At 43.1% G+C, this 15355-nt stretch overlaps 1 protein-coding gene across 1 annotated transcript in view; it reads left to right on the top strand.

Annotated features, from left to right (window-relative positions):
- Positions 1 to 15080, top strand: part of LOC121609362 (collagen and calcium-binding EGF domain-containing protein 1-like) — a 35701-nt gene extending 20621 nt beyond the window's left edge. The window contains exons 3-11 of the mRNA XM_041940971.1: positions 7649 to 7701; positions 9369 to 9503; positions 10117 to 10254; positions 10515 to 10648; positions 10908 to 11022; positions 11516 to 11655; positions 12183 to 12218; positions 12678 to 12713; positions 13388 to 15080. Of these exons, the coding sequence (XP_041796905.1) occupies positions 7649 to 7701; positions 9369 to 9503; positions 10117 to 10254; positions 10515 to 10648; positions 10908 to 11022; positions 11516 to 11655; positions 12183 to 12218; positions 12678 to 12713; positions 13388 to 13576 (976 nt within the window). The 3' untranslated portion in view covers positions 13577 to 15080. The remainder of the gene's footprint in view (positions 1 to 7648; positions 7702 to 9368; positions 9504 to 10116; positions 10255 to 10514; positions 10649 to 10907; positions 11023 to 11515; positions 11656 to 12182; positions 12219 to 12677; positions 12714 to 13387) is intronic.
- The last annotated feature ends 275 nt before the right edge of the window (positions 15081 to 15355 follow it).

Below are 15355 nucleotides of genomic sequence, written 5' to 3'. Positions count from 1 at the left end.
TGCTTGCGACTGTGAGGGTTCATGAGCAAATAAATCACTTACAGCGTGGTTGATGAATACAACATGTTGTAATTGTAACATATAAGCCACATCAGTAAGAGGCATTCATCAAATTGACAAGACGCACACACACACTCACATACATATACACACACATGGCCGGTCTCTTGTCCTGGCGTGTCAAGAGGCCATTGACCTCCACTGAGCTCCACTTCCTGTGTTGCTCCCACCAGAGTTCCAAGAGGGAAACTCTAAGCTGACAACAGCCTTCATCCCTGTCTGTTAACCATCCTCCTCCTCCTGTCAATGTCCTCCTCCCTCATTTCTTACTCGTGGCATTTCCTCCCCCATCATCCTAACATTCCCGTCAGAGCAGCCCACATCTCTGCGCTCTGAAGTGATACACATGAGATGTGATTTATTTCAAAGGACATCAGAGGAGAGGGATGCTGATCTCCCTCACATGTAGAAACTCCACCTACAAACTAGGAGAACCATAATCTGTAATGTGAGGGACTCGTAATGCATAGTGACAGCACCGTCTATGGAAAGCATCATCCAGTCTGTGCCCTGCTCTCAGGACCCCCGCGCTGTCCGGGCTGGAGACTTGAAGAGGTAGTGGGGTTTTCTTTGGGTGCTGTGATGAATATTCTGTCCTTGTAGAACATTCCTGCCTTTGAATGCACAAATAAATCACAGTAAAGCTGTATGGGAAACCATAACAGGGAGCATTTTCCCCCTGGAAGGAGACCCCTTGCTAAAAGTACATTATCTTCTGTGTAAAGTGATCCAGGCCCAGATCTGCCTCTGGATCCTGTCTCGGTGTTTCTTCCAGTGCTGCCGTGCTGATTTTGGCAGCAGTTGCCACAGCAGGCTGGGGTCGAGCGAGGGCCTTCCTGCACCCCTCACTGGGCAGGTAGATGCTGGGTCAACCACCGCCAACACAGGAGACTGGTGGGAGAAAAGTGGTACCTAAAGGTCAGAGAGGAGGATGGACAGAGGTGGATGCTTTGGGTGGGATCGGGTCAGCATGGCATGCAAACTCAGTATGGAGTAGTTATGACATACTGAAGGTTGCATGAAGATACCATCCAGCCCTGTAGAGGGTGATACTCGTATTTTGTACCTTGGTCACTTTTCCCCTCCAAATTTCAGCAAGAATCATTTAGCATTTTCTTGCTTCATTCCCCTGCAGGATCTGTATCAGAGCCAATTAAAGCCATTTTAATGGATTGGTATGAGCTATGTAAATTCCAGTCCATTTCCAGATCTTTGTTTATTGTAATTTATCGCGTTCTGCGTACACAAGCTGTCAAAAACAGCAGTCAGCAGTCACAGTTAATGATATCCACACTGACAGTGTGTCAGTGAAAGCCAAGAGAGGCTGTCCAAATCCTCTCCAAACTTTCTATCATCCACGAGTTTTCTCAATGCAGAGCTGCTGTGCAGCTGTGGATCCGCTACAAATTACAACATGTAATTGTTTTAATGGAGGATGACAAAGCCAAAAGAGTCAATACTGCAGGTCAACCTATACAAGATAATACATACACATAAAAATACACGCTACAGACTGTGTCATAACCTGACTACAAGGACAATTCAGAACAGATAAGCTGCCAAAGACACATTCTTAGTAACAATATCCTGTATTATTTAGTATACGGCTTTTAATTCATTACAAAATTGAGAAGAATTCACAGCTAATTTCGGTCCAGATTCACTGAACGCTGCAGCGCTGTGCTCGTTTCATTTGGTTTGGTTGATTTCTTGTTTGTGTTCCGATGTCTGGCTGTGTGACTACACAGTATGCACTGTTGAGAAAACACTTGAAATGGATCAATAAAGGGTTATTATTCTAGCAATATGTTTGTGTGTTTGTGTGCATATGTAACTGGGATTGTGAACACTTACGAGTCAAGTACACGTTGCATTCATATGTACATACAGGGATACAGTTTGCAACTCCTTGCACGACTGTCTTGTAAGTAATATTACTACAGTATCACCCCACAGTCAGGCAAAACAGCCTTGTTTTCTGAATCTCAAACACAATAAGTGAAAATGAAGACAAACGATTAAGTAGAATCAATTTCATCCAGACAAATTCACTTAAAAAAAGGATAAAGAGCTCCTGAGGTTTTCCTGTAAACAAACAAAAGTTATGTTTACGTTCAGTGTTACTCAGAAAAACTCATTGTTTGTATCCTTGAGCCCCATAAAACATTTGCAAAGCAGATTTTTCTCCAAAGTTTGAATCCTGTTTGCAGCCATGTTTGTTGGCTAGTTAACTACAGACAGTGGGCTACATCTCTCAGTTTATTATATGCATTAATATGTGCATGCACGTTAGCTGTCGCATGCATGCATTATCCTGGGCGGTCCTCCCTGCTGAGAACAGGGCCCCGAACCTGCGTGACTCAAGCAAATTATGTCTGCTTGTCTAATGTAACATTAGCTAAATAATGTCAACATTTCAGCCCAACAAATCAACAACGACCATTACATGTAAGCTAACTTCAGACAAACAGGATTACCTCTTTGATTCGTATCCAAGTGTGTGTGTTGCATTATTTTGGTGAATTCACCCATCAGTTGCTACTATTTATAGCTACATCTCAGCTCTCCATGAACACCGACCGCCCTGGCGCTCTGCTCTCCTCAGGCAGAGTGTTTGGAGTGAGCTCTGCTGCTTGAATGGAAGTGTTCGTTCCGAATTTACGACAGGTCCTGTTTGTGCCAGAGCGCGCTCTGCACCCAACACATTTTCAATAACCACATGGTTTAAATCTCACTCGAGCTCAGCTGCCACCAAGACTCAGTGTATTTACAGTCCAGTTTGCACTTGTTAAAAACTGTAAAGCATAACATAACGTAACATAACAAAATTTTAGATTAGACAATTAGACTGTGTTATGTCTACAATTTGCTGTAAATTGGCTACGTTCTGCTACAACGTGCCAAATAGGTCATACAACGTTCACAGATGTCCTCTACGAAGGGCTTGTGCCAGGTGAGCCAGCAGAGGATACACGGAGGTCATAAGATGTGATGTTGATGTGACGCTGATGCTCGTTACTGATCTGTCTGTTCTCGGTTGGTGAAGAGGTGCATAATCCAGGTGAGTCAAATACCAGGAAAACCAGCTGCGGTATCATTTCCCTCGCAGCCTCCCCCCTCTCCACTGCTGCTCCCAACCTCGACTTGTTAACACTGAAAGCAATGGGAGCGGCAGCAGCAACCGCTTGCCGTCTGAAAGCACCTTTATGCTACAGAAAGTGATCCTGAGATGTGTAGGAAGGGTTTTGGTTGCATTAGTGCAATTTGGATGGGGCATTAATTCCTGATGAGTTTTGAAAAAAGAAAACTCAGCGCTGAGAAATGTGTGTAAGCGATTGTTAAAAAGCGGTTGGTGCTGTGGCTTAAAAGTGCCTGTTAAAGGCTTTGAGTAATCCTCCTGGCCTCAACAAGTCCTGAGAGGACAGGAAAATATTCCTCTGAATGAAATAAAGATGGAAAAGGCAGACACCTCATCAGGTTTCATAGACAGGGGGCAACATGAGGCCAACAACATGTCAGTCTGAGGAGAAGAGAGACAGAGAGACAGAGATTATGTCAACAACTAGAGAACCAATGGAGTGCACTGTGAAACAAGAGGCCGATAGAGCGGCTTGAATATAAATCGACATGTTTCAAATCACAGGCTGGATGCAGGGCGAGTGAAGGAAAGTGCACAGAGAGGACATGAAAAAGCAGAGAGGAGGAGAGGCAGCTTGCTAGCGTCATGGATCACTCTCACTAATATACCCTGACTGACATTAAAAGGCTGTGCCCAATTACTGGATGGTATCCCAGGCCTCACACAGACTCTCCCTCACATGCACACACACACACGCTGTATGTGCTGATGCATTCTCACAGACATGAACACACACACAGTTAGGAGCCAACTTTACTGATGTTTTCTATTCAAGGCTGTTGCCAATATTCTGTGCCCCGATCGGATTTTTATCCATTTTCATGCCAAAATAACGCTCTAACTATTAAATGCTCTGATAAAAGAAACACACCACCGGATGAACTTCGACACACCGACACATAAGTCAGATTCCACGGGGTGCAATGGTCCGTGTTTTAGAGGTCGTGTCATGTTGACCCGGCCTGTTGCCTGTCTAACCAACATACTTTCACTCTCCAAAACAAAAACACACGGGTCACCTCTCCCTCCACCCTCATCTGCTCATCCGGACGCCGCAGCCCACCCTGTCACATCCATCACAGACACTCAGGGGAGGGCTGCCAAGGCTGCTGCAGTTCTGACTGACAGACGGCCTGTCGATGTAGGTGGACGTGTGGTGTGTTCCAGTGGCATCAGTTGGCTTTTGCTGCTCTGTGGTTCTTCGATTTTAGTTATTTCTCTGCTATTTGCCGCCATTCTGTTCTGTTATTTAAAAGCTCTAACCTTGGCCAGTATGAGACTCAAGGGTTGACAATGTCTTTTAGCATCTTTGTTCAAAAACTTTTGATTTTTACATGAGATTTGGTGCAGACATTCATGGTGCCCAGATGATGAATCCTACTGACTTTGTTGAGTCTCTCTCTCTGGCTCTCATGTCTTTATTCCTGTTAACTCTGATAGTTTCTTGTGTGAGTTTTCTATTTTAGCTTGGTTCACATTTTTGACTTGTACAAATTTGTGATGCTTTATCACTAACATTAGGGTTCATGGAGTATGTAAGGATGTGTATGTGTGTGAGTGTGACGGTTAGTAGCCTTGAAAGTATGTGCAGAGGCCACGCGGGGTCCACAGTTGAGGTGAGAGCCAAGTCTAATACCGTAAAGCCAGAAGGACGCAAAGGAGATGAGACGGTGCTTAAGATTCTGAGATAAACACTATTTCATCTGAAGTCCTCTAACGAATGTGTCACAGTACAAAGTTCACATATCTACACACATGCATCACACAGGCCAACAAAATACGTCATACAAGCTTGGATCGTGTTAGCATGCTGACAGACAGCCTCACAGAGCTGCTAGCACGGCTGAAGACTCTAAAGCCTCTTTTACGCTGGACAAAACCCCACTAACACCCACTAACATCTGGGTTTTGTCTAAAGAGTGCAATTGCCATTCATTCCCGGATGAAATGAGTCTGCGGTAGTCACGGGTATGCATCGGCTCCAGCGCCGATCAGCAGTGATGAAAACATGACACCCGGATGGACGCGTTAATTTTCACCCTCTTTACAGCGCGTTGATGACGCACATTAAAGCCGCGGATGTTGCCGCTTAGATGTTGCCCGATATCGGATGCAATTGTCACTTCCATTTCCATCTCATCATCATCATCATCATCATCATCATCATCATTATCATCTCATAAAACGTCATGAAACAGTAACCACCATAACATTGTCACTGCCCTCCATGCCGCTTTCTGCTTTTCTCTGTTTTCCAGCATGACACACCAGAAGGAAAAAAATCACATAAGCTAACTCGTCCACTGGCAATGGGAAACGAGTCAGTTTTAGCAGGTTTACCCATGTTCAAGAAACCTGCATACATGCACTAATTTTGGTGTAAAAGCAGCATCAGTCTTGTTCACTCTCCTCTATCCCCTCCCTAATTGATGCACTAACAACACAAACACGCACCGAGACCTCTGTTTGGTTCAATGCAGTGTTTTCTCTTCAGCCCCCACAAACCTATCAGCAATAGAAAGTAATATATACATGAAAAATGTTGTTTTGTCATTATCATACAGTCATGATCCCATTTATGAGAAATGCTGAATTTAGGAGCATTTCTCAGCTGTGCCGCAAATATTCATCTGCAATAGAATAATGCTGAGAACCACAAGAAATCAGTTTCCGTTCCTTAAAACACCTATGGTAACATAAAATAGTCTAATCCTAATGAAAGATCCATCGTGTCATGGCTGGTAATCAATAGTAAGGTAACTCATTACCTGATATTAAGGTCAGTGCTGCCACTGTTACCGATCTGTCCCATCAGATCAGAGCTTGCTTGTTAAGTTATTTAGCTGTGATCAGCTTTGCGGTGCGACTTTCTAACTACTGGAAACTAAGAATTTAGTTATTGTCATATTAGCAATATCAGTCATATCAGTAATATCAACAAGTTTTGGATGGTTAAGACAAATGCAGTTTTTTGTGTAGTCCTGAAGGTATACACTTAGGGAGTTCCTCTCCAGGACAGACCTGCATCTGCAACATATTAAGCCAACTCAGATCACTGGCTGACTGATGGATGGAGTGACTGACTGAGAGAGTGGCAATGTTCATCCTAGCATTCACTTTCCTTTCTCCACCTTAGCTCCATGCCTGGCCTTCTCCACCCCTCTCAACACTACCAGCTACAGGCTGCAGATTAAAGCTGCTCTCATCTGGATCTCATCAGTTTAGGCCGGCCTCGCCGTTTTATAGGTTATTTTTCATTCAGCAGAAGGAGGGGGGATCTCAGAGTGATTTAGGGTTACACTGCATGGAGGCTGGAGGAGAATAAAAGCAACTTGTTGTCTTGGGGGGGGGGGGGGGGAGTGAATGAGGCAGCATGCTAAATCTCCTCCGGTAACAGCATGCAGTTTTTAGGAAAGGAGTCGTGCATTTTTCCCCACTTTCTTCAGGCGTGTGTGTCTGTGTGTGTCTGTGTGTGTGTGATATTTGTTGCGTGGCTGTGCTGCTCCGGTCTCTGAGCCATTTCCTCTCTGTTTTTCCAACTGTAATGTCTGTAACATGTGGTGGATTGTTGTGGGATTGCTGGATGAGTGTCATTGCCAAACACCGTAAATCAATTTTGTGAGAAACTGTTGCCCAGTATTCATTGCACAACGCTGTATTTCAAAAATGCTGCGTCTACCTGGCTGTTACGAGCTTGCATCACAAAGGCAGAGGCCGTGAAGGCGCTATGAACTTGAGTTTAAGTGATTAGTCGTTTTTAGTTGTTTATTTGGTCATGGTCAAGTGTTGGCCAGGGAACACAGAGAGCCAAATCCGAATGAGTAGTGCCTGAGCTGCAGCTACTCTTCCACATGTATTTACATTTATCAGAGGACGTCTTACTGTGGAGTGAAAACAGGAGAACACACCAGAAGCCCTCAAACCGCTGGAGTGACAATCTGTTGAATGTTTGCAGCATTTGCAGTAACTACACAACAAATGATTTGACTGAACTGTCAGAAGTGCATCTTTCTATGATGAGCCTCAGTTTACAAAGTTGAAGACAACAGTGGACCGACAGTTCTATTCTAGCAAGTTTGACCTGCTTTATAATAGTAACATAGTTTTAGGCCTATAATTTGTGCAGGATCCCTTCTCTTAGTTACTGTGCTGTGATGCAGGATACTAATAAGTAAAATGATTTTCCAATTAGTGGGATCGCCGTGTCCGGTCTGTATGTTGATACTTTCAGCTGCACACATGCCTCTGAGTGGTCTTGTCAGCCAACAGTGGGAAGCAGGATGTGATTGATGTCCATCAGACTAAACCTCTGCTCTGACAGTGTCCTTTATGTATCCTTTGTCTTTATGCTATGGGTGGTTGCTAGCTGTAGCTTCATATTTACTATACATACATGAGAGTGGTATCAGTCTCCTCATCTAATGCTTCCAACTTTTTTTTTTTTTTCAGGAGGAAATGCTGTGATGGATTCAGGTTTGTGATGGGCCAGTGCATACCTGAAAGTAGGTAAACCATACACACCATCCTCAAAGTTTGGCTCATGAACTCTCACATCTGATTCACATACTCCAAATCTGATATAGTTCCTCCATTACAGCAGTTTGTGGATTGAAACAAGCTGCACAAAGCAAGGTCTGGAGACCAGATTTGTGTATTTGGACCTCCAAATAGGTTCAGATAATGCACATATTGTGGTCGACTATTGTCAGTTTGGAGTAATTATGTTTAAGGAGTCGTTTCAGATAATCACAGTGCACTGGTACAGACAACATACATAACAGCCAAGCAGAAACTGCCCACAGCTTTGGCACAGACAAGTACCTCATTTAGCTCATTTAGCTGTAGTCATTCATAGGAAACATCTGATAATTGTCAAAATTGGACTCACATGATCATGATAAGGAACAGTACTGACAAACAGGTTTAGTGTACATAGCATCAACACTATATACAGTATATATGTATGTATGTATGTGTGTGTTTGTGTGTATATATGTGTAAATACATACGCATATGTATGTATGTATGTATGCATATATATGTAGGTATGCACACATGCACAGGGTAGACTTTATGTCTCTATAGAATAACAGTGATTCACATTGGCCACTAGAGGACACTGTTCCTCCATGAGCATAACTTATGAGGATGGACGTCCAAGAAACAGAGTCAGCTCATCCATCTGTGTCTGCCTTTATATATACTTTTATACTAGACAGTTTTACTTCATATTTACAGCAGTGGCACCTGCTGGGGTCTATCAAGAACTATGTCAAACTAATATCTAAAGTACTTGCTCATGCAGCACAGTGTGTACATATATATTTCAATATGATGATGATGTAATAATGGCAAAAAGGCATCAGTGCTGCAATTATCTCTGTTTTCCATTTTCCAAAAGATGAATTCTTTTGCTGCTGCTAGCCCGAGCCAGAGAGTTTTTAATTGAGGCATAAAAGCCCTGGGATCAGATAGAAGAATTGTGCATGCCCCTAGACATGGGTCTTGTGGGTTAGATCCACACAGCCAAGTCTAATATAGTTTTATGCAAGAACATTAAGTTGGTTTTCAATTCAGCTATTAATTTAATGGTAAAATTAACCAGCATTCACTGAAAACAGAGTTCAGTCATTATTATAGGACTTTTTCACCCACTGCTGTTTTTATTTTGCATTTTACACTAGTGTCCAAACCTTTGTGGAGTCGGGGTTGCAGATTACCATAGAGGACCCAATATTTACCCACTGTCATTTTACTAGAGTGTCTGAATTATGAACACTATAGCGTGCCGTCAAAATTCCCACAATGGAACAAAAAATGTAGAGTCTATGGATGTAGACTACATACTGTGAACAATCCCACAATGCAATGTGTTGTATTTTAGAGATGCAAAAACTACAGTTGTGTGTGTCCCAGTAAGCCGACAGTGCGACAGTGAACCGGGGCCCTACAGCTAAATGGAATTCAGCCGTCATTCATTTCATTAGTTACGCCTGTGCTTTTCTTGCTGTTACATGTCAAGATGAGAGCTGTCTGTGGACTGACAGTAGAAGCTGTACTGGTCAGTTCCCAGGTGTGGATGTGGAACTATGTGTGTAAGGGCGTGGTAATAGAGGATGAATAGCGCTCTTGGGTGCGGTCCTGAATAATTCTGCCTCTTTCTCTGTAGCCGTGGACGTGTGTGCAGCGTCACCTTGTGAGCAGCAGTGTACTGATAACTTTGGACGAGTCGTCTGCACATGTTACCCCGGGTATCGCTTCGACCGAGAAAGACACCGCAATCACAGATCTCCTTACTGCCTCGGTCAGTGCACTCCCTTCACAGCTCCTGGTCGAATGCTCTTCATCATCGTGTCTGTTACTGCCATGGGATGTCCTTCTCCCGTTTCATCACACCACAGTCCTGTGTTTCTGACAGCAGCTCACATGTGTATTAAAAGAGGATCATTTAACAAGTAACTTCCTGTTGCCCTCTTGAAACAGCACACAGTAGGAAATGATTTTTCAAGATTTTTCTTCCTGGACAAACAGCGCCCTCCTCCTGTTCTGTCTAGCAAAGCAGTTTCCCTCTCAGCATTAAGCAATTTGGCACATTTCTCACCGAATCTGTAGCCCAGTGGTACATAATGCAAAATGCCATTATATTATAATGGCATTAACAATAAGCATAGCTCCTGATCACAGTCTCAAACGTCTTTGAATGAGTCACATTATGAAAAAAAAAGATGAAAACAAACAAAGACCCTTGCTGAGAGGTGAGGACAAGGAATAATTTTAGCTCTAAAAACCTTCAAACTTTTTATTTCGTTTCTAATCATGTATACTTTTATCTCTTTCTCCTTCTCTCCCCTTAACACACACACACACACACACACACACACACACACACACACACACACACACACACACACACACAGACATCGACGAGTGTGAGCACCCGGGCAGCAGCATGTGTGACCATGAGTGTGTGAACACAGTGGGCAGCTTCCTGTGTCGCTGTCGGAGCGGCTACATTCTGGCGCCGGACCAGCGCTCCTGCATCCCTGTACACAACTGTGAGTTTGTGTGTTTCAGTTGAGCTCTGCAGCTTTTGGATGAAAACCCAGTGGAAACACCAGATTCTGTTTCCATCACTAGATCAGTGTTTCATCAACGTTCTCATGTAGCCAATGTCACCATCAGTAATAGATATAAATCCATCGGTGAGGACTATGACAGTCAGTCGTAGTCACGCAGCGGCTAAGAGTATTGTGTGTATACTGTATGTTCATGTGTCCCTTTTAGCAGTGGGAAACGATGCTGCTTTGTGTTGCAGTGAGTTCATCGGGGAAGTCAGACACCTTGATGAGCGCTGGTACCTGCTCGTTCACCTGCCAGGACTTCATGAACATGAAAAACAGTCTGCTGCAGCTAAAACTAAGGCTGGGCAACGCACAGTCACCCAACCAGGTGACATGTCTACTTCAGAGAGTCCACTTCAAACTGAACCAAATTGTTTTTTACAGGACTTCATTATTTCTCACCTTTTGGTAACACAGTATTTGAATATACTTAATTTATTGATTACTAAACTTGTAATGCATGTAGAAGCATGTAGACTGGAAAACAGATGTTTAGATTTCATTTAGAAAACTGAGGGTGGAAACTACACACTCTATCTTACTTTGTTCTGTTTATTCCACTTAGTCTTTCCTCTTTGTGTTTGTAGGTGCCTGACCTAGCCAACAGCAGTGACAAGCCATCTCTGGGGAGGGCAGGAAAAAGTCCTGATAGCCCGTGTCTTCCCGGTCTGCCCGGTCCTCCAGGAGCCCCTGGGGTCCCAGGTAATGTAGATGTAACTGTAAGGTTAGAGAGGTGAAATCTTTCTCTCGTGATAAACTGCTGGCTCCAGATGTGCAAAGGGAGATTGCGATAAACACAGTCAGCATCTGCAACAATGCAATGTTGCTTATACAGTAGTTGTTAGAGTAACAAAAAGGAAGAGGGTGCAGAAGAAGAAGACTAGGAAACTGTGCTGAAAATAAACAAAGGGGAAAAAATTGCTTAACACTGAATTATTTAAACACTGCAAGAAAACCACAAGTAAATGAAAGCAGAATAGTATGAAAATTAAAGTGAAAGCAAAGCAAGCTGGAAAAGAGTCAGGCTCCGCAGGTGAGTTGGAGTCACCTTTAAGCTTAATGTGAGACAGTGATTATTTCTGAAAGCAAAGCTTTGAGGTGACCAGGGTTCAAAACGACCTGTCAGCAGAGCTCAGTTGTCATGAACCAGTTTGAAGTGAGTCTCTTCACCACTGTATCCATCTGTCCTCACCAGGTCACCCAGGAGAACCAGGAAAGAGAGGGGACACAGGGGACAGGGGCCCGCCTGGCCCCCGGGGTCCACGGGGAGACATGGGACCCATGGGTCCAGAGCCTGACCTGAAGCACATCAAACGAGGCCGCAGGGGGCCAGTGGTGAGAATGTTATCACATCTGCTTGGTACACAGATGTTTTTCAGGTGACTGAGGACATGAAAGTGGCATCTGGAAATCTGGAGGTCACATTTTTAACGCGTCTGATGATCCGTGTCAGCAAGTCATATGAACATGGGTTTAGTGCTGGTTCTATGTGAGCAACCAGGTATCTGTCCACTGTGCAGCACCACCTTCAGGTCCCATGAAAAAGGGGAGGAACTTAAGGTGGAGAGTGTTCATTTAAAACAGTATGGCGGAATTTTATGTAAAACTGCCAAACCGAATCACGTTATACAAGATTGAGCTTCAGAGCTGCTGCAACTTCCTGTCAGGTTCTGCCTTTAATCAGACGTGTCATAGCATGAAAGCTGACTGAAAGGAAACCTGCTGTCTGCAGTTGCGACAAGATAAATGAACGGTTCAGGCACAACTAAAACTGTGTCCATGTGTCTGCATCACAAATGCCTTTCTCCTCATATCAGTAGCCTGACAAACCTTCTCATACCTGTGTCATATCATTCATACAGGGACCCCCAGGGGCACCAGGAAGAGATGGACTAAAGGTCATTATTAACTGTCTTTATTTTATTCTTATGTGCTTTGATTTCTTTATGTGTGTCTGTCCGTGCATGTGCGGAGTTGCCATCCAGCGTCTACTCTGCTGTTAGACACTGGTCACTGAGTGAACAGAGTCCACTAAAGCCAAATAATAAATGGCAAAATAAAATAGATAAAGCACATGCAGGTCTGAAAAGCTAACTTTACCATGTTTCTGGTCTCTTTGTTTCTCCTGGTTATATTATACACTACCAACACTATTAGTCAAATAATAACTGTAATAGTTTGAATCTGCCTGACAGTGAACTGAATTGTCTTCAGGACCCTTTAAGGAATTGTTCCACACTAAATAGATAATAAATTATCCTGATTTTTTCTGAACCCATTTGGCACAGTGCAAATTGCACCACTCTTAGAAAACTGTCTGTTGAAATTGGTTCATGTGTGGTGTTTCTCATCTCCAGGGTGACAGAGGAGCTCCTGGTCCCAGAGGTCCACCTGTAAGTTAACTTATCCTGAAAACACAAAGTAAAATCACACTGTTAAAGCTACTGTGTTAATCTACACAAGAACATGCTCTGAAAATGCAACAATTTATAAACTCTTTAGCTTATATATATATATTATATATCTAGGACTAGAGTTACATTGAAATGTTCCCATGTAAATAACAAACACATGTAAACGTCCACCTGCACTAAGGAAACTTGAAGCTGGACTGTGAATTTGTCTGTAAATCTACAATTTGCATTTGTAAATCTGATTAATAGTCTCCTTAACAAGGATTTCTGTTACATGCCAAGATGGGAGCTGTCTGTGGATCAAAAACAGCTCTGTATATGCATGATGTATCTGTAGTTGAACTGTTTTAATTATTGCATTTTGATTGAACTTTTATTCTTTGCTGCTGCAGTGGCCAGGTTTTTTTTTCCCTGGATCAAGAGTTTTTGTCTCATTTTATCTTCATGTTTGAAGTAGATTAAGTAATTAGTGGTTTCAGTGGTGGACTGCAGCTCTCATGAGTCACATTATTTACACAAGATGATGGTGCATGTTTTGCATTTTTTTTTTCTGTGAAAAAAGGTCTATTAGACCTCAGAGATCCCAAAAGGAAACCCAGTGAAAAATCACATACAGATCACCTTCAATTCATCAGTTTCTCCTCCCTCCCCAGGGACCACCCGGCTCCTTCGACTTCCTTCTGCTAATGATGGCTGACATCCGCAATGACATCATTGAACTGCAGGAGAAGGTGTTTGGGGAGCGGCGAGGCATCTCTCTGGACAATCCTCCTCAATCCAGCGGGGAGGTGGAATTTGTGGACTGGGGCTCTGGACAAGGAGATCTCATGCTCAATACCTGACCTTTGACATGCCACCCACAGTAACAGCCACTCAAGCCCAGCAGAACAAACACCAAACTTGACTCTTTGTTTCTCTCGTGATAAAGGATACTGATGGTCAGATGGCCAACACGTAAATCATTTCTAACCTCACAGCTGGGATGAGCTAAGAAAGGAGCCTTGATTACACTCTCAACACTGCACAGACAGTAAAAGAGAGACTCAAGGATTATAAAAACAGGAACTGGAGCACAGACTCTCTTAACCACTGCAAGCGCTGTGTCTGTGTGGCTGCCTTTCATATGCTGTGGTGTGAGTGAGGGTTGTGTGTGCAGGACGGAGAGGGAGGAAGATGCAGTGTGTGCCTTTATGTCTGAGTAGCTGAGCTGAGTCTCTGAGCCGAGTCTCTGAGCTGAACCACTTCAAACGATGGACTTTATCGTCTCCATCTCTTCCTGTTCCCGAGTCTGTCCACAGAAGCTCTGCTGCCACTGACAGTTTGCCTGCAGGGCACCGGTACAAAGACCCAGGACCTGCACTGTGAGCCTCCCCTGCACCTGTCTGCAGCGCCCAGCCTGAAGCCAGAGATCTGCAGCTGTCCTCTACTCTGAGGCATCTTCAGAAACTAATTCATGAGATTCATGAGTACAATCTCAATGTTGTACTGTATTTTTAAAATGTTGTATACTTAAACAACTCAAGTTCAAGTAGGCTAAAAGAATGACTGATGCAATGTGTTCATCGAAATATAATCTAAGAGACATTTTAAATAAGCATAATCTGCAGGTATGTGCTGCTTATAATAACATGCAGTACATTACACTAAAAGGTTGTACAACATTCAAGCTTTAAATTAAAAGGATGGAATGAAATTATGTGTTGGGAAAGGCAGATAATCACTTTTTCAAATCACTTTTATAACCCATTTATCATCAGACTAGTTGACTATGAACGTACTCTTGATTAGAGAGATGGCCTGAAGGGAACAGTGTCATGGGGGCGGGTGCTGCACATATTCTCATACTTTCACTTGATGAAACAAGACACATGAAGAAGGAAGGCTGCTTGAGTTTACTTTAGTAACACACAGTGTGATAACACACTGCAAAGGAGTAATAAACATTGCGCAGTTGGACAAAACATTGTGAAATGAGTGCAAGAAAAATACAGTATTGTGTTGTGGAGTTCAGTTTGTGGGCAAAAAACAATAAAGCAAAGCAGAGCCATAAACCAATTAGAGGAACAGTTTGACTTCTTGTGGAGTGTTAGATGAGAAGATATCACTCTCATGTTTGTCTAATAAATATGAAGCTACCAAGAAGTAACTGTTAGTAAATGAGGTTTGGAGGAGTTGGTAGGCAGTTTTCATGCTAATGTTAAACAGAAACTTCACATATATTGTACAGACATGATATTGGTATCTCTTCTTCTTCTTCTCATCAAACGTTTGGCTAAAGAGTGCAAGCTTACCAATTAAAATATTGTATCATGCTCGTTTAATCTGTAGAAAAACCTTCAGAGGAGCTTTAGGGGTGCCGGTGGGCAGAGTTTGTCACCTTTGGACAGAGCCAGGTGAGCTGTTCAGCCTGTTTCTGATGTGATGTTGTTGACCCACTTGTGTTTATGTTTTATACAATGTAATGTGAATGCTGCACTTGTATGAGCAACGATGTAAAACAGTGATTAAAGTGATTATTTGCAATCGTTCAGCTGCAAACATGCACTGCAGTTCCTGAATTCTGGAGCCGTCAAGCGCCGATAGTTACAATAGTGGACGGCTCAGTTTTTAATGTTGACCAA

Source organism: Chelmon rostratus, chromosome 1, assembly GCF_017976325.1.
Source record: "Chelmon rostratus isolate fCheRos1 chromosome 1, fCheRos1.pri, whole genome shotgun sequence".
In the NCBI taxonomy this organism is placed as follows: Eukaryota; Metazoa; Chordata; class Actinopteri; order Chaetodontiformes; family Chaetodontidae; genus Chelmon; species Chelmon rostratus.
This window is presented reverse-complemented; position numbering and strand designations above follow the sequence as displayed.